Source organism: Macaca mulatta, chromosome X (assembly GCF_049350105.2).
Source record: "Macaca mulatta isolate MMU2019108-1 chromosome X, T2T-MMU8v2.0, whole genome shotgun sequence".
Classification (NCBI taxonomy): domain Eukaryota; kingdom Metazoa; phylum Chordata; class Mammalia; order Primates; family Cercopithecidae; genus Macaca; species Macaca mulatta.
In genome coordinates, this window is record NC_133426.1 from 104,091,163 (window position 1) to 104,115,637 (window position 24,475).

The window sequence follows — 24,475 nt, forward strand, 5'->3', positions numbered from 1 at the left end:
CACAGCATGGATGAATATAGCTAGAAACATCAACGTGGTTAAATACCTCACTCTTAAACAGCTGCTTCTCAATGCTGAATTCTAATTATGCTTTTGTGATATTCTGTGTCTTAGACCTTCAAAATTTTTCATAAATAGCTAAAATCACTAATGTTAAGTGCCATTTAATGTCATTTATTAAAGGTTAAACCTCTAAATGCCATTTATTATTTATTTACAGTGTATAGACAGAGCGAATGAGTCCTATGGACTCTTTTGGTGGTAGTGACAATCTGAAGCTATGTACATAAAAATAAATTTATTCCATCTACTCTCAAACCTCATACATATAAAACAATTTAAGTAAAATGCTCATGACAATAAAAGTTAAAAGTTTTAGTTACGTGCTTAACCCATGTCTGAGAAGAAACCATCTAACACCCACAAACATTCGTACTTGTAAACTATTCCTATACCAATTTAAATAATTTGATTTTTATTAAAACTATTCTCAGAAAAATTTTTATTTGGTAAGCCAACTATAGACAGGATGATTAAAAGCATATGAAAGTACCAGAATAGCTTTTCTTTGTATAGACATATTTCATTAATTCATTCTGGCCTTTCCTAAAACCAGTGAGTACAAATGATGGTTAATTTGCCACTGGTCCTGGCAATGCAGGCTAATGCACATGCAGGTCATTCTCCTTGGATAAGTGGGGCTGGAGGGGAAAATGCTGAGAAGGGGAGCGGGAAGGGCAGGAAACAGAATTTGTCTTGTACAGGAAACTAACAGCACAAATGCCCTGCTGGTCTGGAAGGTGGCAATTGAGATGAATCTTTATTCCATTTAATGTTGTCATGGTTTCAAGTTTAAGCTCTCCTTTCACAGATTGCTACCATAAATTAGGCTAACAAGTGTAAAACTTTTAATTTGCTTGACTATACAATTGATATTATCTGTTTCCTTTTGGTTGGAAATACTATTATAATACCAAAGTAAAGGGTGTAAAAAAGGACTATCAGGCCTACATAAAGGATAAAGACCTCTTTCCACCGTAAATTGTATTTGGCTGAATTAGTGTCAGCCCTAGTCATGTAGTGCCCAGAAAAGCATTTTTGGTGACAGATTTAGAAATAAAGCTGGGAAAACATGTATTAAACCTGTCCGGTCATAGCTACAGAACTAATGTCTTTGTGGTAATTGCAATCCTTAAAAATACATTATCTTTTTCAATGTTACTGCAGTGCGCGGTGGTATTGAAGAAAGCAATAATTCGTAAACAACCCTTGGCAGAGGGCACAGAACTTAATTTTGTTTAAATAAAGGAGACTAACATTAGAATTCATGTGCTGTATCAAGACTGGCAAGCAGTAGTAGCTGTTTTGATATATGCACTGGAGCATTCATGATTGCTTAAATATTAACTGTTCCATGAATATACAAATATAATAGGGAAAAAGGAAGCCATGATTAAGGAAAATGTTCACTAAAAAAGTTGAATTATATGACTTTATTGGTAGTTTAGATGGTTTTATTCCATTGACTCAACCAGATCTCTTCAATGAGTTTCAGTATTTCTTTTCTTTTCAAGGACAGTTATATATGTGTATTGTGTGATGTTGCTATGTGTTAGGAATGTTTCCTTGACACAGAAGGATTAGGCAATTTTTTTTTCCCCGAGTACAGGACCTGTTGATAAGTTTGCTGAACTTCATATGGCCATTCATGTAAATTCCAAAGGAAAGGGGAGATCCAAAAGGGCTTCCTTCAGATACTCTATAGATTTGAACTTTTCTCTCACATTTAAGTTTTAATATGCTTTAAAGATAGTCTTCCTTTAATGTGTGCAGAAACATTTCCTTTAGTGATATCCATGCTCCTTTGCTACTTCATTTCTTATACTCTTTATGCAAAAATCAGTTTTTGTCTCAGACCAGTTTACACTCTGCAGCCATTCATGCAAGAAAGCCAGGTGTTCCTCCCACACATTCTTGCGTGTTTCCAGAAGAGAACTGTTTTCTTTTCTTTTTTTGAGATGGGGTTTTGCTCTTGCTGCCCAGGCTGGAGTGCAGTGGCAGGATCTCGGCTCACTGCAACCTCCACCTCCTGGGTTCAAGTGATTCTGCTGCCTCAGCCTCCCAAGTAGCCGGGATTACAGGCATGTGCCACCACACCTGGCTAATTTTGTACTTTTAGCAGAGACAGGGTTTCATCATGTTGGTCAGGCTGGTCTCAAACTCCTGACCTCAGATGATCCACCCGACTCGGCCTCTCCAACTGCTGAGGTTACAGGCGTGAGCCAGCACGTCCTGTCAAGATAACTGTTTCCGGTGCCACTCCGCAATTGAGGTCAGGATTGCTTTGGGGCAAGGAGCCAAGGTCCACTGCTTTGTTCCTATATAATGTATGGTAACACATGAACCTAGCCCCATTCTCACTCTTGGTCTTCAACCCGAAACGAGTATGATGACAAATGAAATGCAGTATCAGCATATGCCAGTGCCATGGAGCAGGAATGAAGCTTCCTCCCTTGGCTCTCTTCTTTACATACACCCACCATAGTCTGATTTCGTACATGTAAACTGTTTGGCATAGAGGTCAAGCAAGGCATTAGGTTATTTAGATACAAGAACTTTTATGGCAAGCACTGAAACCTGATGTCTGCAACTTACAATTTCAGAATCTGATTCAAACTTCCTGAGTAAATATGTAAGCAACAATGCAGATTTGCTTGAGCAGGAGTTGGAAGGCATAAATAATCTGCTAGGCTATCTAGTCCGTCACTCTGATGATACATAGTAGATAAGACATACTATAGCAGCATTTAAGTATTTTTTCAATACAGTTTTAGGTGAAGGATGAAGGACACTGAAGAGCAATGTTTCTGGAATCTTCACAGCATGGAGCATACTGTTTGTCTCATCTACTTTTGGATAGGTAGCTGATAGATTATGATACCAACGAGTCTCATTTTTATGTGAATTAATCAAGAACACTGAGAGCAATTCTGTCCTTCAGATGCCACAAATTGCTAGATAATTTCTCTCTTGTTTTAAATTGGCACTAAGCATTGAAAACATTGACACTTCAACTTTTTATATGTAAAAGCAATTGTGAGAGGACCTAGGCAAGCTATAGACAATTGCTAAGCATCTTCTTGCCTGGAAATTTATTTGAAAATAGCCTAGTGTCTCCCTAGTGGCATGCATCAGAGTCACCTAGAGGTGATATCAGAATTTTTTCCCCTAGTATGTTCAAACTCAAATTGCTGGACCACACCCTCAGAGTTTCTGATTTAGTTGATTTGGGGTTGGGCCCCCAAATTTGCATTTCTAACAAGTTCCCAGGTGATACTGATATTGCTGGTCCAGGGACCACAGATTGAGAACCAATGAAGTAGCAAATGCTCATGAATTCTTGATTTTTCGTTCTTATTTCTTCCATTGAATGATCCCTTCAGGCCTAATTATGCTGAACTTATTCGGGACAATAATTAGAATAACTTTTGTCACTAACCTCACCATTTTCCAGCTGCTGGCTCTGCTGCCTCCTGTATTATCTGGTTATTATCCACAGTCAATATTTGGAATAAATTATTTGTTCACATTACCTCTTCTTTCTGACTACCCATTCCTTTTAATTTTGAATCCTTTGCACTGTATTCAAACAGTGCTTGAAGGTCACCAAAGATTAACATCAAATCAACCCTAATTATTTTTGGCCTGTCTAAAGAATTTATTCATTCAATATTTGCTGAATAAAATTGATATAGTCCTCATTTTTAAGCAGTTCACAATCTGGTGGGTGAGACTAGTTGTGTACACAAAATTATATATTGTAGAATAAGTTCTATAATTAGAGTATATAGAAACCACTATCGGAGAACAAAGACAGAATTTAGTAGTTTTGTTTTGTTTTGTTTTGTTTTGAGACAGTCTTGCTCTGTCACCCAGGCTAGAGTGCAGTGGTGCAATCTCGGCTCACTGTAACCTCCACCTCCTGGGTTCAAGCAATTCTCCTGCCCCAGCCTCCTGAGTAGCTGGGATTACAGGCATGTGCCACCATGCCTGACTAATTTTTGTTTTGTTTTGTTTTTTAGTAGAGACGGGATTTCACCATGTTGGCCAGGCTGGTCTCGAACTCCTGACCTCAGGTGATCTGCCCACCTTGACCTCCCAAAGTGCTGGGATTAGAGGTGTGAACCACCACGTTTGGCCCAGAATTTATTAATTCTATTCAGAGAAGTTGAAAAAGGTTTATTACTAGTAACTACCACTCTCCCTGAAAGATCCTTCCTTTCCACACACATGCCATCTTCCTCACCCATGACAGTTCAATCCAGTAAGTATATCTTAAATTCGAAGTGTGCATAAATTGCCATGTTTTGTTCTGGCACCAACACCTATTAAGTGTGGGAACTAGATCAAACAACTTATGAGCTATATCTTATCTATAAAAATGGCATATTCATAACTAAGTCACTGAATTGATTTTAGGATTTTTTAAAAAAAGCACTTATGAAAGTGCTTGAGTTATAGGCACATGATACAAAGGCAACAAATGTTGGTTCTCCTACCCCTTAAAAGAGGAGTAGGATATTATCGCCTGAGGAAGGAAGAACAGTGTGCTGAGGTCAGGAGGAACATAAGTAAATGGGTGGAAATCTTCATCCATTCGTGCAGTCAACAAATACAGATAGAGTGCCTATTGTGTGCTACCCACTTTTCTAGATGCTGAGTATATAAAAGTGAACAAAGCAAACAAGAAAGCTCTGTACTTGTATCCAGCGTAGCTGAAGTGAGTGTGGGAACTTGAGAGACGATAATAGCTAGAGATAAGATCACAACGAGCCAGATAACAGAGGGATTTTTAGTTTATAGTGATGGGAAGCTAAGGTAGGCTCTCATCACTTCTTATCTGGATGATGATGGTGCCCATGATAATACGCTATCTTATTCAATTCTACAAACATGTCTATGAACACAGGTGCTTATCTAATGCTCATTTTATAGGTAAGATACCTGAGACATGGAGTATTCGTGTAACTTGCCCAAAGTCATACAAGTAGTAAACAGTAGGGTCAAGGTTCAGACCTAGTTCTGTCTGAATCCAAAATCTATGCTTAATAATTACTCTGATTAGAAATTTGAACTTTATTACATGAGTTGTAAAGAACCATTTGCTTTTTTTAAGGAAGGGAATGACATGATCATATATATGTTTAAGAACCATAATTAGGCTGAATCATATAGGATAAAATGAAGCAAAGAGAATGGAATGGTTGTGACCGTCTTCTCATAGTGTATCTTCACATAGCTAACACTTCTGTTTACAATCTGAGCTGCTATCCTTTTCCTAAAGCCAGTTTACTCTAGAGTTATTCCCCTCATTCTGGACATGATACAACATTCTTTTAATCATCGGGACTTAAAACTTTTGGAGTATTTGATTTTTCCCTTTCCCTCATCTTAATATTCACTGACTAAATCCTGTTTTTCCTTACAATCTCTCTTGAATTTGCCCTTTTTTTTTCTTTTCTACGCATACCCTAGTTATCATTTTAAGTATATCAGTCCTTGACATTTGCCACCAAATTATTCTCCTATGTCGTTTCTTTTCTGTATAATTTTGTATTTTCTACTAAATTCTAAGCTTAAGGCCTCAAAAGTACCATGCATCATTTGTCTCTTATCCCTAGTGTTCAGCACAGTCCTCAGCTCACAGTGGATTAATGAATGTACTTCTCCATTCATATTTGCTTTGCTCCTAACCTGCCTCCCCTAAAAAAATGTACGGTGCTCCATTTCCTGATTGACAAATTATAACTTTATTCTGGCATTCACTTGCACCTAACTCTAGCAAATATGTGTTCTGGAAAAGTCTGGCCTTTGTAGTCAACCTCTATGTGTGTGGTGGGGTCATATATACACACAGATACACATACATATATATAAATAAGTATAGAATTAAATTTAGGAGTATTGCTCTATAGCCCACAAAAGTTGGAGTTCATGTAAAGAAGAATCTGCATTCTGAAACATTTATTAACTATCTAGTATTTTCTAACATCCTCCTAGGCACCATGGATTCAAAAATATTACCAAAGCAAAGTCTCTAGCCATGTAAGATCTCATATTGAGTGTGAGAGACTACTGTGTTGAAATGTTTACATTGAATGAAGATGGCCAAAAAAAGTTATTAATTGCTTCTAAGGTAAAGAAGTCTTCAGAAGTGACGTGGAAGTTGAGTAGTCTTGAAATACGAGTAGTTATTTTCTTGGTGGATAAAAAGGAACAAAAAGGAAGGGAGTCTACACAGAGAGACCTGTTGGTGCAAAAGCACAGTGGCATGAAACTGCGTGGTACGTTTAAGCAGTTGTAATCAGGCAGACAGCAGCAGGAGGCAGGTTAGAAAGGTAGACAAGGGTCAGCTCAAGGAGGGTCTTGTATGCAAAATCAAGAACTTTGCTTTTCCAGCAGATGACAGGAGCCTTTGCAACGGATCTTTTGAATGGATTCTAATTACCATTGAGAAATTAAACATTTGTAGAATAACATCTATGCAGTTAGGTTAAATTAACTGCAGTTGTTTATTTGGAGAACAGGATGGGAATGAGAAGGGAACTTTCACTCTGTGAGAGGTTGTTATATACAGCATAGTGACCAGTTATTTTCAGTTCCCACTGAGGACAAAGCAAGAAGAAATAGGCTTACATCTCAGCAGAAGGGAAAATTACCTACAGAAGGGGTCCTTCACAGAAAGATTGAATGTGACTGACGTAGGTCATTAAAATGTTGTCTGAGGCTCTCTGGCTGTGTGCTGGTTTCTGTGTACTCAAACAGCCCAATTTCAAAGACATGGCAAGATGGAAGAAATTTTCAAGCTTGAATGAGGATATTTGGAATAAAGAAATTTCTTTTGTGTCAATTAGTTATTGAGAAATTTTGCTATATACCTAACTAAATTTTGGAGATGTACTTGAACATATAAAATATATTTAGTATCTTTCATAATATAGCATTTGTATTTACTAGGAAAAAGAGATGATCAGAATTAGCTATAGAAATAGTGTCCTATTAAAGGTATTTTGTATTCATGTACCATTTTAGAAAGTTATTAAAGATTAGGTAGATAGAATTAAATTAAATTCAGTTATTAATCTTTATGTGGAACATTTAATATTGGTCAGATGATTACAATTAAAATTGCTATATATGGTTTATTAACTGATTGCACCTGATCAGTTGATACAGTGACTCACTCTGTCTTATTTTCATTATCATCCGATGATAACTCAGCTTCTTAAAATAACATAAAACTTTTTTTAGCTTTTTCAAATATTTCCCATTTCTAGAACTGCTGTTTGTGTTTTTATTGTTTGAAGATATATAAAAGAAGATTGTAGAGTGGCCATTTTGTTCATCTTTTTGCATCTTATAAAAATAAGTCATATATGTGTCTCTCCCTGCCTGTCATGGCTGGAGAGAGGAAAAACACATACAAGGATGCAAAAAGGCACTTTGCTTCTGGCTAGAGGAAACCTTGAAATGCATACAGTATAACCACCACTAAGACTTAGGCAATCTAGGCAACTATTAATTGGATATTTCATGTTAATGTAAAATTTTAACATGATTTCATATTAAACAGCTATCAAATGGAAATCAATTCTATTTCTTAGTAAACTAACTCAAACACTTTGGAAATGACTTGTACATACTCAGATTGTTCTACCCCAAGAGATGTATATATCCAACTAGTACACTTAGAAGAGCAAATTATTGGATAAATGTCTTTAACCGGTAGAATTGATGTTCTTAGTTGCCTTCTGTGCTGACATTGAACAATGCAATAGGGCCTGAGAGAGATACAATGGCTAATGTGTGAATGGCATAGACTTGGTAAGATAGACTGAAGGCATGATAATATAAAGTACATAAGCTTCAATAAGTAAAAAATATTTTCCATTATATTTAAATATTATATATATATATATTTTAAATAATTGATCTAATGTCTCTCACACATAGAGAAATATTTAAAAGACCACCCATTTGTTGTGATTTCCTGCCCGTTTGAACCATTAAAATGGTCTCTCAGTGTGAAGTTTTTTCTTAAAAAAAAAAAAACAAATATTGCAATACATTAAGCAGCTTGTCTCCCAGACCAACTAAGATATTTCTCAACTTGACAAGACAGACATTTGGCCATGTTTGCCCATGCTTTGAAGGGAATATTCTGATTCTAAAAAAAAAATACATGCAGAGTCTCTCTAAAAGTCTTTATCATTTCATCAAAGATGCTAATACATTTAACTGATGTTACGCTTTATTAATCTTTTTAAAATGTAACCATTAACTCTCCTAAATTTTGTAACAAATCAGATTGTTAATGGACCAGATACTGAATAAATATTTATTAATAAATACAATTTTTGAAAATTAAGCTCTTATAAGTATGCATGCCAAAAACTGAAATGTTTTTTAATACAAAACAATCTAACACATGTGACAAAGAAAAAAAAAATCACCCATAAAATTGACATATGAGCACAGTGCTATTTTTCTGTTTTTTTATTTCCTTTCCAGTGTTAGCCATGTGCATTTTATTGTAAACTATAGTGTACTTGTACAGTTTGATGTCCTAAAAAAGTAGGTGGGTTTTTGTTGTTTTGAATTGTGTTCTTTAAAAAAAAAAACTGTTTTTGTCTCCAAAGAGTCCATAAAATACATAGGAATTTCCTTTCCTTTCGGAAGATGTACCTGCAATTTTTTCTAAGCACTTAATGTTTTCAGAATTTTAGGATTTAGGTAGTTAGTGAACTTCTAAGGAAAAAGAAAATGTTAATTTCCTTTTTATTTGGAATACCTGGCATACTCTTAAAAACGATGCACTTTGTAAACATATCACACAGTAGTCCCAGGTAAAGACCTCTCTTTAGGAATGTGAGCTTCCCATTGATTCCTCTACAGCTGCTATCCTTACTTAAGAAAAATTGCCCTTGAGGTTTGTGTTGCTTTTTGTTCTTACAGCTTATCCTTGAGTTGTGTCATTTCTACCTTAAACTACTTGTAAGTGTTCAGTAGATCAGCATGATAATGTAAAATTTTAAATATTTTTCCTATGTGGGATAAAGTAATCCCAGAAATTTTGAAAGAAATCATTGTGACCTCGTGAACTATCAACATTATGCCTCCTGTGGCTGCTTGGTTGGTTGGAACCTTGAGACTAATATTTCTTCTAAGTTGTTTACATCATTGAGATGTAAATAGTTGCTAAAAACTTGTAGAACAAAACAGATCCAGTATGGGCCTGATTTATTAAATGCTATGTTTTTCTTTCTTAGTCACTAAAACAATAAGGATTAATTTACTCTGTAATTACCTAAATATCCTGTACAGCCTTTTTATAAACCTGTTTGTGAAAAATACTCATTTATTCTAAACAGAGTAATCCTTAAAGCTAAAAACTCCAAATCAGTATGAACATCAGTGGACAAAGCCATCATCTAAGGATTATAGAATTAAAACATCCAAAAGAATGAGACTTGATACTTTATGCCGTATTTATGCCTTGTTTCTAAGTAAATCCTTGATTTTATTTGCAGCTTAGTCTAGTATGAGAATTATATTAAAGCACTAGATTTTCTTTTTTTGTGTGTCCTATGCTTTAAAGATTTTTACCATTCTAACTGTGGCATCTCTTTTGTTGTGTGTCTGAAAAGGAAACACAATATGTAAGCAAATAAAATTTTTCATATTATCAGGATTGTATGGTGAGATTTTTTTTTAATAACTCAGGATAAGCACAACCTTGAGAATTCTTTTCTGATGGTCCATGCAAGTAGAGGAGGGTAAAATGTGCTTGCTCCTTTACATTAATTTACATCAACAATGGCTAGAAATAAATATAATCTCACAAATGAATATAACTTTTAAGAACATATTTTTATAATAAAGCAAAGAACAGAATGATGATAAAATAAGCACATGGTAATTTGGGCTATTATCAATACTTAAATGAATGTTCTTCTCTCCTGAAAAGAATAGTTCATTTTGCCACAATAATTTAGACATTTTTGAAAATACAGATTAAGGTTTAATTTGGCACTTTTATTGGTCATCTTACTTGCTTTTAAAATATGGAGCTCCTTTTAAAATCTAGAGCACCACTACTAGACCACATTAAGAACCTACCCCAAAGTTTTAAAAAAAATTTAAATGGGTTATAATAAATTCATTTGTTTAAAAAAGTATATATTTACTAAAATATTACTAAAAAATGTGTTATTGTTTTCTTCCAGATCAGAGATACTAAATCAGTGGATCAAAAAACAACCCTGATGCATTTTATTGCTGACATTTGTGAGGAAAATTACCGAGATATCCTAAAATTTCCTGAAGAACTGGAACATGTAGAAAGTGCAAGCAAAGGTAATTGATTTATAACTGCTTTGAGATTATTTCTTGCCTATGTGGTTTAAATGGAAAGATTAAAGAATCTGTAAACATTATTCATAAAAGTATTTTTTGCTTGTTTACTGATATAAGAAAAGCTGGAAAATAGTTTCCATTAGCTTATATTTGACAGCATACTACATTTTAATAACCTATTTTGTCTTACATCATTTTTTTTAACCACTGCTACGTTATTAAAGCTTTCATTTCTCTAATCAGATAATATGTTTGTACTTTCATTTGATAAACATTTAAGTGGATATTGTTGGCAAAGGAACCGTACTATAGGGCTCTTGGTTATATGACAATGATTGTGAGAGTTTTTGGTTGAGTGTGGTTAAAAATATAGTAAATGAGAAAAATGTGTGTATATATGCATACACACAAATGTCTTATAAAATAAGGATGCATGTGAGAAATGCTGCAGGAAGAGATAATGTCCTGTAGTTGAGATGAGGAGGAAAGTACTTTTGAATGGGTAGATAAGAGAAGGCTTCATGGAAGAGGTCAAAGGTGAAATACGAGGTTAGGGTTTTACAGACGTGGAAAAGAGGTTTGCTTTCTAGAGAGAAAACGACATAAGCAAGGCAAAGTGGCAGAATGTTTTAGGACAGGTGAAGGGAATGGTTGACTCTAAGGCTGGAGCAGTAAGCTAGGTATCTCTGAGACTTCAGTGTCAGGCTAAGGAGTCTAGTCTTGATGTGGTAAGCAGTACAGCATCATTGAAGGGCTAGAATGGACAAGCCATGGCTCCTGTGAGGAACAGGATGTGGGAAATAAAAATGTCTCTGAGATTTTAATTCAGGGTAAATAGCTTTGTCAGTAAGTATTATCTACTTTTGCAAGAGGTTGAAAAGTGAAAGAAAAGAAGATCAAGGAAATATTTGCTGAAGGTGAGATTATGTGCATGAAGAAGTGCATTTTCCCTCTTAGATAAGAGAAGTACACCATAAATCTTATACTTGAAATTGCACTGAAGTAATTTCATTCTGTAACTCTGAGGACTTTTGGTAAGGACTTCATATATGTTACTCAAGTTTATTACAAACTATATAAACCTGTTAGTTTCCTTTTAAGTTAAAAATAGTGAATCTATAAAACCCAGAATATTCTTTGAATAACATTGGGCATTGGTCATCTCAGCTGGTCGGGTATTGTCAATCAAATCCTCAACACGTTTCTTTAATTTTACCGAGTTTGTATCGGTTTGTGGTCCAAGGAGCAAAATAATACAAGAAGACAAACTATGATTATATTGTATTATTTATTTTCTTTCATTGTTTTCAAAAAATTGTATAGTATGATGGAAAATCACACAAATTACAACTGTAATGGCAACTTTCTGCTAATAGCTCTTCTAAAGAATTTATCTTTGGATTTAAAAATACAGCTTCCTGACTAGAAGCATATTTACTAACAGGTAGCTTAATGTGGAATAATAACATTTTAAACATTTGTATTGTAATTTGAAATATATATATAGCACAAAAAAGACCAGTTCTTAAATCAGCTCATTTTGTTTCTATTAATACTTTTTGATTGCCTTCTACCAGAATTTTTTTTTCTAAATTTTCTTTGTTCAATATGTATAATGACTTTTTACATTTTGGAAAGAAGTAGATATCAATAATATATCTATATATACCCACACAGTACTACACATGAAAATATATATATTTATAGATAATATATTTACTATACTTAAATATATACCACACACTCAATCAACAGGTATTTATATATACCTCAATCAGCAATTATAGATATGTTATATATAACCATAGGTATTTACATGTGATCCAGCAGTTCTACTACTAGGCATTTATCCAAAGAAAAAGAAATCAGTATATCAAAGGGATACCTGTACCCCATGTTTATTGCAACACTGTTCACAATAGGTAAGATATGAAATCAGCCTAGATGTCTATAAGTAGATTAATGGATAAAGAAAATGTGGTATATATACACAATGGAATGCTATTCATCTGTAAAAAAGAAATAAATTCTCTCATTTGAAGTAACATGGATGGAACTGGAGGTAATTAAGTGAAATAAGCCAGGCACAGATAGACAGATATTGCATGTTCTTACTCATATTGCAGGAGCTAAGAAGGTTGGTCTCATAGAGATAGAGAGTAGATTGGTAGTTACCACAGACTGGGAAAGGTGAAGGGTAGGGGGATGAAGAGTGGTTGGTTAATGTGTACGAACATACAGTTAGGTGGAAGGAATAGGTTCTGGCCTGGTGCAATGGCTCACACCTGTAATTTCAGCTAGTTGGGAGGCTGAGGTGGGAAGAACACTTGAGGCCAGGAGTTTGAGACCAGCCTGGGCAGCATAGTGAGACCACCCCCATCAAAAAATTTGAAAAATTAGCTGATTTCATGCTACTTGCGGAGGCTGAGGCAAGAGCATTCCTTTAGGCTACAGTAAGCTATGATCACACCACTGCACTCTAGCCTGGGCGACAGAGCAAGACCCTGTCTCTTAAAAAAAATTAAATAGTATGCCCTAATATTTGATAGCAGAATAGATTGAATGTAGGTAGGAATGATATATTGTATATTTCAGCATACCTAGAAGAGAAGATTTGAAATATTCCCAACACAAAGAAATGATAAATGTTCAAGGTGATGGATATCCTAAACACCCCAAGTTAGTCATTACACTTTCTATGCATGTAGCAATATATCACATGTATTCCATAAGTATAAGTATGTACAAATATTATGTATCAATAAAAAAACTTTTAAAAAGTATTGCTATTTAACTATATATGTGTATATAGTGTATATATACATATATGTTTTATGTAGTTATGTAGCAAGACATTCAGTAATATTGTACACTTTAGCCACTACTGCTACTGACAAAAGTAGATTGTAGAGCCCAGCCTTTTGAGTTAGACACTATAAATTTCTTTTTTTTTTTTTCTTTTTTTTTTTTTTTGAGACAAAGTCTTGCTCTTTTGCCCAGGCTGGAGTACAGTGGCACGATCTCAGCTCACTGCAACCTCCTCCTCCTAGGCTCAAGCAGTTCTCCTGCCTCAGCCTCCCAAGGAGCGGGGATTACAGGTGCATGCCACCATGCTCAGCTAATTTATGAACTTTTTTTGTAGAGACAGGGTTTCATCACGTTGGCCAGGCTGTTCTTCAACTCTTCAACTCCTGACCTTGTGATCCACCCACCTCGGCCTCCCAAAGTGGTGGGATTACAGGCGTGAGCCACCACGCCAGGCCTGACACTATAACTTTCTAATCCTAGCTCTACTACCTATTAGTTCTGTAACTTGAGCAAATAATTTTAACTTCTAAGATTTTGTTTACTCATCTGTAAAATGAGAATAATTACAGTGAGATTAAATTAGTTAACATAGGCATTGCATCCAGTAAAATGGTATAGTTTACAGTATACGCTTGGCACTTAGTAAATATGCAGCTGTTGCTGGACCATTATCTTTAGTGGTGGTGGTGGTAGTAGTAGTAGTAGTAGTAGTAGTAGTAGTAGTAGTAGTATTGATATACCACTAAGGATATTATAGTTGTTTCTTTTGTCTTATTAGAAGGGAACAATCATAAAGATATCTTATAGTTCCTCCAGTCTCAGTAATTATGTATCGTATTCAATTCTATTTGTTTGTTTCCTATTCCTGGGTTTTTGGTAAATCCTTTCATATATTTTTTCTTTATTTTATTTTTCATTTTTATTTTTTGTAATATCACCAACTTCCTTTTTCCAATCCATTTCAAGAGCAAAATCTCTCTGCTCTATTTTGATTATTCCTGATTTTGTGCATTCTTCCTGCCAGTGTATTCAAAAGACTGTTGCCAAAAATCCTCTTCCTATCTCACTGTTTGGGCAATAGCAATCCCTATTCTCAAATTATTTTGACTAGTTATTTTTCTTTCCCTATGAAATTCAGACTGAGAATTCTCAACTCAAAAAGATCTTAAGCACATTCTGCCTGCTTGCATTCCTCTTTCATTTCCTCCTAGTTCTCATTTCAGTATACCCAGACATACAGTCTCTTGAGCCATTTTTATTCCTTTATAATAATCCTGTCTCTGTGTACGATTTCATACTGCATCCCCTGCCTGGAAATTTCACCTGCCCTGTACTCTAAGACAACTGACTGTCATTTGTCAAATCTCTGTTCAGAATCTATTTCCTTTTTTTTTTTTTTACTAAAGCCTTAGGAGAAAATACGTTTTGTATTTCGTCTGCAGGAAGAAACAAAGCATTGTAAAAGGTCAAGCCAATTACCTCTTATTCATATTTAAATACTTTTCCTTGGTATTTGAGTCTAACTTGTCTTGTTTACTTAATGTACATTTCAGCCCTGTTTGAATCACTTTCTAGCACATTCAGGACTGTGTATAACATGGCAAAAAACAAAAATAGGTCAACACTATATAATTCATTTTATTTGATGATGGACTGTCTCCTTGTAAAGTGATCCCCTTCTCTTCAAAAACAAAAACAAAAGAGTGCCTTTTTTTTTTTTTAAACTGGAGTGATACAGATAAGAAAAAACTAATTCAGTTAATGAATTATATAGCTAATATTAAAAGAAAAACTTGATTACTACCAATATCTTTTTCCATATTTTTGTGTTATTAGAACACACATACCTACTTTGATAGAGTTAGATCTTTTCTGTGTGGTATAACAAATACCAAATTTATTTTACTTCAGTGCTACAATTACAGGCATCAACATTATTGGCAAAAGGGAAAAAAATCACATTGATGTGAAAGGCAAACAAAAAGAAAGAAGTATGTGGGTTCCATGGAAAACAAAATATCATAATTATGTTTATTCCTTGTAAAGCTAAGCTGCTAAAATTGTGTGCTTCTTGGAAGGTGCAAAACTATGGTATAAACTTGGCATATTTTTCTAGACCTCTGTAGCTCAAAGATATTGGGGAAAAAACACATCATTTTTACATTAAAACAGATATATATTATGGAGTAGAATTCAAAATCCACATTAATTTTTAAAATAAAGCAGATGACTTCAAAGAAATTTCCCACTTGTAGCAGATCCCTACGGGAGTATTTTCAGTCTTCTCTTCCATTAGGGGTACTTTGGTGGGAAAAGTTTATGAAGCATTGCCTGAAGAATTAGAGAGCAGTTTTGTTTGGGTCAAGTTTACTTATTTATTTATTTAGTTTGTTATTAGTTAGTGACTGTTGCAGGGAAAAGGGAGGAAAGTAGGCAAGGTGAGGGAAGAGAATATATCACTTCCTTTTAAACATTCTCATAGGCCTTATGAAGTTCAGAAGCAAATTGTATAATGTAACTTCATTACCAGTAAAGTTAATAAAATAACATTGCTCTTGTCATTTTATTCTTGGTTAAATTATAAATCTGCGGGTTAATTCATTCAAGATTGGCATACCAATTAGTCTTTTTTTTTTTTTTTGAGACGGAGTCTTGCTCTGTCGCCCAGGCTGGAGTGCAGTGGCGTGATCTCGGCTCACTGCAAGCTCCGCCTCCTGGGTTTACGCCATTCTCCTGCCTCAGCCTCCCGAGTAGCTGGGACCACAGGCGCCCGCCACCGCGCCCGGCTAATTTTTTGTATTTTTAGTAGAGACGGGGTTTCACCGTGGTCTCGATCTCCTGACCTTGTGATCCGCCCGCCTCGGCCTCCCAAAGTGCTGGGATTACAGGCGTGAGCCACCGCGCCCGGCCTACCAATTAGTCTTTAGAGAAAGAAAATGGTTGTTAACAGAGATTCTGATGCCTTTAAAACATTGAATATATATATACATATTTTTTTTTTGGTGAATGACAATTATTTTTTCCCCAATGATTAATTTTAAAGTTTATAGATACGTATCTTTATATACATATGTAAACTTATGTCTAATAGATATATATTGTATAAAACATTGCTGGTTTACTAGACATATTTGATAAGTCTTTTTTTCTCCCTGTGGCTATCACTTTAATTTTCAGCTTTGAGGATTTTTTTACTGTTTGATTTAAAACCACCCCTGTTTTATAGGTCGACTCCAGGTATTAAACCAAACAGTTAGTAAAGTTCAATTAAAACGATTCCATTCAAAAGGGGGAAATTATATTAATGTATTTGAAGGTATTATTTATCCTGAGGTTTGCATAAATCCAAAATGGGTTTCACTTCAGTTAAATTGATGCCAACCTACAAGATAAAAGCTAGTTAAGTTTCCTCTGAACAGTGTTAACGTTTTTATGAGTTAAATAAATTATTTTATTTTTAACAATCAACTATACCTTTTGATGTCTGCCATGTTTCCATGTCACATTAGTTACCGATTAGCTGTTTATCCACTCTGACTTCTTCACGGGATTAATAACAATGAGAGTTCTGATTAAAGGCAGTGTTACAGGGGAAAGGCTATGGATTTATTCCATAGTAGTATTTCTTTTTTATATAAAAGAAAAAAGTAAAATAATAGCAAAGTTAAAGTTTCTTCTTTGGGGGGAAGAAACATAAAAGACAAAACATTTTCAGAAACTCCACAGCTGGTTGAAGCTTTAGAGATTATCTGGTGCCTGCTAAAAGGGACCCAAGGTGACATTTCATCCAAAGCTATTTTGCAGTTGAAGAAACTGAGATGCAGAATGATGAAGGATTTCCCACGATCACATAGCTGGGCGGTAGAGTCCATGTACATTTGGAGACCTTGTCTAGAGTTATTACGTATATTTCATCCACTTTTTTACTTCCTTTGTGGTCAAAAATATGCAACAAAGACTCATGCTCACATACTGGAAAACATACAGAAAGTCGATGCTGACCAAATAAAAAATTTACTGGAAGTATAAATGCTACTTTCTCTGAAGCTGTCCATAATCTCTCTAGCTCCGTTTTGACAGAATTAACCACTCCTTTCTCTGTGTCACAGCAGCCCTTTAGCCTTATTGGTAATAGAGCACATACCACATTTGCACTTTTTATGTAATTATTTGCTTCTGTCTATACCTCCTATTGAGTTTTTTAGTGACAAGGACTGTATTCTATTTGTCCTTACAGTCTCGGTGCTATCATAGCACCTCAGTCAGAGGGGCCCAATCTATGGCCATACCAACCTGAATGCACCTGATATTGGAAGCTAAACAGGGTCCTGCCTGGTCATTTCTTGGAAGGGAGATAGAAGTTGCTCAATAAGTACTTATTAAATTGAGTTAATTGCATATCATTTTAGTAGAGCAGGCATATTTCAAAATAAGACATTGTGGAAAGTTGACAAATAGAGAGTAACAGTCTGAAAATTACTGTTCACTGTAAATTCGAGAGGAGAAACAAGGTAAATTAGAATAAGGAGGACACCGGTATTTAACAATATTTCCTAGTCCACACTTTGCTTCTTCAAGGGAAATGGTGAAATTGGAAACAACTGATTTAATAATAGAAAGGACCTAAACTTATGGACGCCACCAAACCACAAAGGTTTATGGTGAACAGTAAGGACCAAGTCATAGGACCTAATGGGAGTGACTGCCTCAATGTAAAATGTAACTAACTGCTGAAACAACTATGCTTTAATACCTGAAAAAAAATTTTCATATTGTCTACTATTAGTTTCGCTGAAAAGTCTTTGAGATTTTTAAATAATCTATTAAACAAAAACTGTGGAGAAAATCCTGTTTTTAGAGCATTTAACTTTTACTTATAGTGACTTATAGGACCTAAGATGCAAGAAAGTATTCAACTAAGGTTTCCTAACAGATTTAAACTTTGAGTTATAATCTAACTTTTTAGAAACATGAAATGATAATATACCAGTGTGACAAAATGTCAGTAGAATTGACCTTACTTAAATCTTAGCAGCCTGAGTAAAACTGAGTATACATATTACTACATTATTTTAAGAAAAATGTTAACTTGTTTGTTCAGCTTTCTTTGGATTTTTTTCATATATAGGATTTCAAGTAACTTAAACAATTTTTGCTGACCAAATTGTACTCTATCAATAGCAACACCATAAATATGTTATAAAATTCAAGGGAACATTATTAAATGTCAGGGAATCAAATACGTATTTATCTACATAAATTTTCCAGTTTGTAAGACTTCTTTCTTCCTCACTCTCACCAAGTCACTCCTAATTTTTCTAAACAAATGAGTGTCTTTAAAATAAGGGAAAAAAATAAGAGGTCCAAAACAGTCACAGAAATATTTTTTGTTATTATTTCTATTTTTGGTAAGAACACTTAACATGAGATCTACCCTCTTAAATTTTTAAGTGTATATTACATTATTATTGACTGTAGTTACAATGTTGTACAGCAAATCTCTAGAGCTTATTCATCAGTTAAGGAAGATGAATAAGCTCAGGCAAATGTATTTTTAATGTGAAATGTCGAAAGGACTTAGGAAAGAAAGTCATGTTTTCTTCTTGCTGTTCAGTAATCTAGTCATTACCAAACAATGTTTTCAATGCATAACATATAAACGTTTCCTAATTCATTTTCATTTCTAGAGGAAACTAGTGGGTGAAAACATTCATATCTTCAGGTAGCAGTGAAAGGAAGCAGAGATCATGGCCGTTTGGATTTGAGTGAATTCTTTCAACACAAATCAATGATTTTATAGACATATATAGGTATTTGCTTGTGCATCTCAAAATCTGTTTTTGCTAGGGAACTGTATACATAGCTCATCTGTCTTACCCTCCTTGTCTCAGAGCCCAGGCTTTTGTGCCTTTTCCAATCTGAAAAGCCTCCTCCTTGTCTCTGTCCTTTTGAGCCTCATGTATGTTTTTAAAGGCTCACTTTAAATTCCACCACTCTATAAAAAGCTTCCCCAACTATCCTACCTTTCACTGGTTTCCCAGTTTCCTCCATAATACTTTGAACCTTTTAGCTGATCCTGTACTCTCTTGCACTACAGTATAAAGGTTTCTGTATTTATGGCTGCATACTGGCATGATGCTTTCTCAATTATGTATGATATCATTAGTCTGCTTTTTCAGGACAAAAATCTGTGTCACAGTGTTACAGACAAAATCTATAACACAGGGTTGGCATAGTAAATTCAGCTCAGTGAGTGCTTACTAAACATCAACCTAATCCTTGTTGCTTTCTTTATTCAACCCTACAGTGAAATTTTCTGGGTGCTTGGAGTAACTAAAATATATTTGCAGATATTTCATTTCAACTTCTTACCCATTAAACAGGTAGAAAACCAGGTCTTCAAAAACATATTCTTTAGAAGTGATTGTTTAGGGCAAAAGTAATCTATGATGTTAGAAATCATTATAATAGTTACTCTTTAGGGTAGGTTCATGATTGGAATGGAATATGTAAAGGCTTCTGGGGTGTTGGTCATGTTCTGTTTCTTAATCTTGACGCTAGTTACATGGGTGTGTTTAGTTTCTGCAGATTCATTCACCTGGCCACTTATATGCACTTTTCTTAATATATGTTTCACTTCAACAAAGCGGTTTTTAGAAGCCAGTCATTCAAATTTTTAATGTGTGTAATATGAATAGTGAGGATGGTACTACATTTTAATTCAGAAGGTCCTCTTGCTTTTACCCATGCTTAGTTACAGTGATCACATGCATTGTGTAAATGTAAATAGGCAGCTGCTGTCAGAGTTGATCTGATGTTATTCTAAATAATTATTGTTAAGAAGTTGTATGTCTCCTAAAGATTTTATCCAAACACCGTTTTTTTTAGTCTAAGAGTGGATGGGTGTACTTCATTTTTAAAAGCAAGAAAGAAAAAGAGCCACCAACCACAGTATGTACCACATGAAGATCATGGTAATCTATGTAATACTTGTCAGTATTATGCTGTCTTATATGTCATTGAATCCTTGGCACATACTGAGCTAAAATATTCACCAATAACCTGTCACTGCTGTCATTTTTATTATTTTATCTTTGCTTCAATGTCGGTAAAAAGAATATATGGGAATATTAGTCAGCTTTAGCTCATTGTGGATTCAAGCTTGTTAGTTAAAAAGTGAATCTTCATATTTCTTTTTTTTTTTTTTTTTTTGAGACGGAGTCTCGCGCTGTCACCCAGGCTGGAGTGCAGTGGCCGGATCTCAGCTCACTGCAAGCTCCGCCTCCCGGGTTCACGCCATTCTCCTGCCTCCGCCTCCCGAGTAGCTGGGACTACAGGCGTCCGCCACCTCGGCCGGCTAGTTTTTTGTATTTTTTAGTAGAGACGGGGTTTCACCGTGTTAACCAGGATGGTCTCGATCTCCTGACCTCGTGATCCGCCCGTCTCGGCCTCCCAAAGTGCTGGGATTACAGGCTTGAGCCACTGCGCCCGGCCCAAATCTTCATATTTCAAATGTTCTAATTTGATTGACTCCTGAAGTAAAACACAGGGACATACTTGATACAAGAGGTTAAAGCACTGATATTGAGTAGCATTGTCAACGGGGGAGATGTGAGAGTAAGGGAAGAGGGAAGAAAGACAAATGAAGAAAGAACTAGCTCTCTGCTGCTGCTGCAGCAGAATCATAAGAAAAGCTGGATCATGCCCTGAATGGAGACTCCCTTGTACCACTATGGAAATAGGTGGAATCCAGGAGTCAACTTGGTTACCATTATTGTAGTTTTCATCACCACCAGTCCCTCTGATATATTCATCAATAGGGATGAGCCTGCTTAAGAGATGTAGGGCTTAGGGATTGGGGAGGTTACCAAACAGTATCAGAGCTACCTGAGCAACACACCCATTTACCACTTTTTACACGTTTTGAGTGTAACTTGAACACAACCAAGTCATGGGCAGTACCGTTGCTGTTGTGATTTCTTGAAATTAACTGGCATCTTTTGCTGAAATTTGTATTCTGCAAGTTGATGAGACAAATTTAGCAAATATAACATTTCCTTGTGCCAAAGTTATATGACTCAAACTCCTTAAGAGTATTTTCATGTAAAACGATCAGAAGGGAGGTGGCAGTCTTAGCCAGTTTTGCATTGCCATAATAAAATACCACAGATTAGGTAATTTCTAAGGAAAAGAAATTTATGTCTTACAGTTCTGGAGGCTGGGAAGTCTAATATCAAGGTGCTAGTACCTAGCAAGTGCCTTCTTGCTCTGTCATCCCATGGCGGAAGGGTGGAGGGGTGAAGGGTCAATGAGCGTGCATGAGAGAGAAGCAAGAGAGAGTACAACTCGCTTTTATAACAAATCTAATCCTGTGATAACAAATCTACTCCTGTGATAACCATATTAATCCATTTATGAGGGTACAGTCCTCATGACATAATCACCTCTTAAAGGCCCTGTTTCTCAATACCTTCACACTAGGGATTAATTTTCCAACACATGAACTTTGGGAGGCACATTCAAACAACAGCAGTGGCATTTTAATTTTAAGATTCATTGAAGTAGTGAGGAGAAAACCCTGACTTCTACTGGAAACTGGTAGCTCTGTGGCAAAGGATTCTGGTATAGTTGTATCTGAAAGACGTATTCACTAGAAATAATATGTCCAGGGATGAGAATCAGGACACACACATTTGTGTTCCAACTTTGTCACCAGCTACTTTTTTGGACATAGTTTGGCCATATAACCTCTCAGTGCCTATTTCCTCATTTGTACAAAAATTTTCTTAATTTGAAAAATAGCAATGGTAATATCTAGGCTACTTATCCCTCAAGGTGGTTATGCAAGTAAAATTAGATATTCAATATGAAAATGCCTTATGAAAAAGGTGTTGCATATAAATATTAAAGCTAGTATGAGGATATTAATTCTGGTTGATTTTGATTAGATTTTGTTTATTCAGTCCAGTTTAAAAAATGAAGGTCAGAATTCACAAGTTAAAATATAAAGCTTTCTGAAATAATGTATGATTTTATTAATTTTAGTTTCTCTACATATTCTTTCACTCTTTTCCATTTTGGTCACTTTTAAAAATAAGACTCTAAAAACATAATCATGAAGGCTTATGTTATTTTGAATGACATCTCTAAGCTTTCATGGAAAAATCGTTGTCCCCCATTTAAGGGTGGATCATAAAATTTCCAGTATCCTATTTTGTTAGGATATCTTTTTCCTTAGCATGTATAAACATGGAAGAAAAGATAAAGCATATAGTATTTATTTGATTAGTCTAAGTAATTGATAGTAAAAGTTTAGGGGAAAATAAAAAAGGTATGAATATAAAAGATTATTATAATAACTAATAAAAATGATATTAAAACAAGTAGAAAGCCAGGTCTTCAAAAACATTGTCTTTTATGTGCATTTTAAAGGAGTAGATTCTGCTTGAATTTGTAGCAGAAAGCCTGAAGGTAATGTTTATGCTAGGTACTGTTTCTTAATTACGCATTTGCTGATACCTAATAGTGATTATAGTAACCACTACCATTTATAAAGGGCTAAGTGCCAGGCATTATATTAAGCATGGTTTTATAGAAAAGGAGACTGAGGCTCAGAAAAGTGAAGTAAAGTGCACAAGATCACACAATTAATAAGAGCAAATATTTTTTCTACTTCCATATCTCTTGTTCTTTCCACTATAACATGGACAATAATATCAAAAACATTCAAAAGGATATAAAATATGAAAATTTTAGTTATAACTTTAATATAAACTGATAAAGCAGTATAAACCTTGGTAATGTCTATATTTTAATGGGAAGGTTAATTATTATAATTAGAAATATCTAATCACATCATATAAACACTGCTTTGTTCTAAAACTTCAGTAAACTCTTAAATATATTAAAGTGCTATCTTTAGAATTTAGGGTTTTACTCAATTCATTTTTCCTTCTACATGTCCACAGAGAATAGTAACATACACTATGATGAGGACAAAGAATCATCATCTCTGTTGCACACCCTTTTTGAGGGGCGTGGTCATCAACTTAACCACATCTTTATTTAACTCTATTCACATGAGGAACTGCAGCTGCTAAATTGTTCATTTGTATCCTTTGGTTTAAATGTGTCCGTTTTCTTCAGTTATCTATTCTCTGGAAGTAAGTGTATGCTTTAAATTAATCTGTGCACTTATTCATGTATCTTTTACCATTAGAAACCACACTGAATAGATGTTCTTCGGAGGAAAATGAATTGTTGATATCTCAACTTACTCAGAAATTCAGTAAAAATGATTCTTAACTTTTAAATGGGAAAATGGCACATGGATAGAACATTTTCGTAGGAAAAACATTCCAAAAGTATTTACCCTCACCAGTAATGGAAGAAGTGCACATAAAACAATAAAATAGAAGTTTCAGCTATCAATTTGGTGTAGGTTAAAAAAATCAAACTATGTTGTGTCCTCAGCAGTAGTACAGGTGGTATAGGTGAGATACTTATGTATTATTTGCTTCTCTACATAAATTCTTGATTATCACAAAATCCCATACATAGCTATTTGGAGATTAACATGTGAAATAGTCCGGGTGCGGTGGCTCACGCCTGTAATCCCAGCACTTCGGGAGGCTGAGGCGGGTGGATCATGAGGTCAGGAGTTCAAGACCAGCCTGACCAACATGGTGAAACCCCGTCTTTACGAAAAATACAAAAATTAGCCAGGTGTGGTGGCACCCACCTGTAATCCCAGCTACTCAGGAGGCTGAGGCAGGAGAATCACTTGAACCCAGGAGGCAGAGGTTGCAGTGAGCTGAGATCGCACCTCTGTACTCCAGTCTGGGCGACAGAGCAAGACTCCGTCTTAAAAAAGAAAAAAAAAAAATGTGGAATGTTATACAGTGTTCTGGGATTTAGAGGACTTAGAAGTATACAAAGATTTATCGCCTTGAAATTTGTATGTTTTTGAATGTATATTATTATTTTTATTATTTACCTTGTGAATCTTTGCTACAATAACTTGTAGTCAGAAGTCTGAGAATATTGACATCCTTATGAAAAATGCGTTGAAGGAAACAGACACCATTTTTGCAGCTTTGAGACTCTACTATGTGCGTCTCACCATAGGTTTTAGTAATAAAAGTCTCTTAAACACACTCAAAATACCTACTTGCAACTAGCAGCTTTTTTTTAAAGAAGGAAGACTGATGTATATGGCTGTAGTTTGATAATATTTGCATGCACTGAAATA

At 35.1% G+C, this 24,475-nt stretch overlaps 1 protein-coding gene across 5 annotated transcripts in view; it reads left to right on the top strand.

Moving 5' to 3' along the window:
• Positions 1–24,475, top strand: part of DIAPH2 (diaphanous related formin 2) — a 918,351-nt gene that overhangs the window by 447,174 nt on the left and 446,702 nt on the right. For all 5 annotated transcript variants that reach the window (XM_077988110.1, XM_077988112.1, XM_077988113.1 and 2 more), the window contains one exon: positions 10,287–10,416. In XM_077988110.1, coding sequence (XP_077844236.1) covers positions 10,287–10,416 — 130 coding nt within the window. The remainder of the gene's footprint in view (positions 1–10,286; positions 10,417–24,475) is intronic.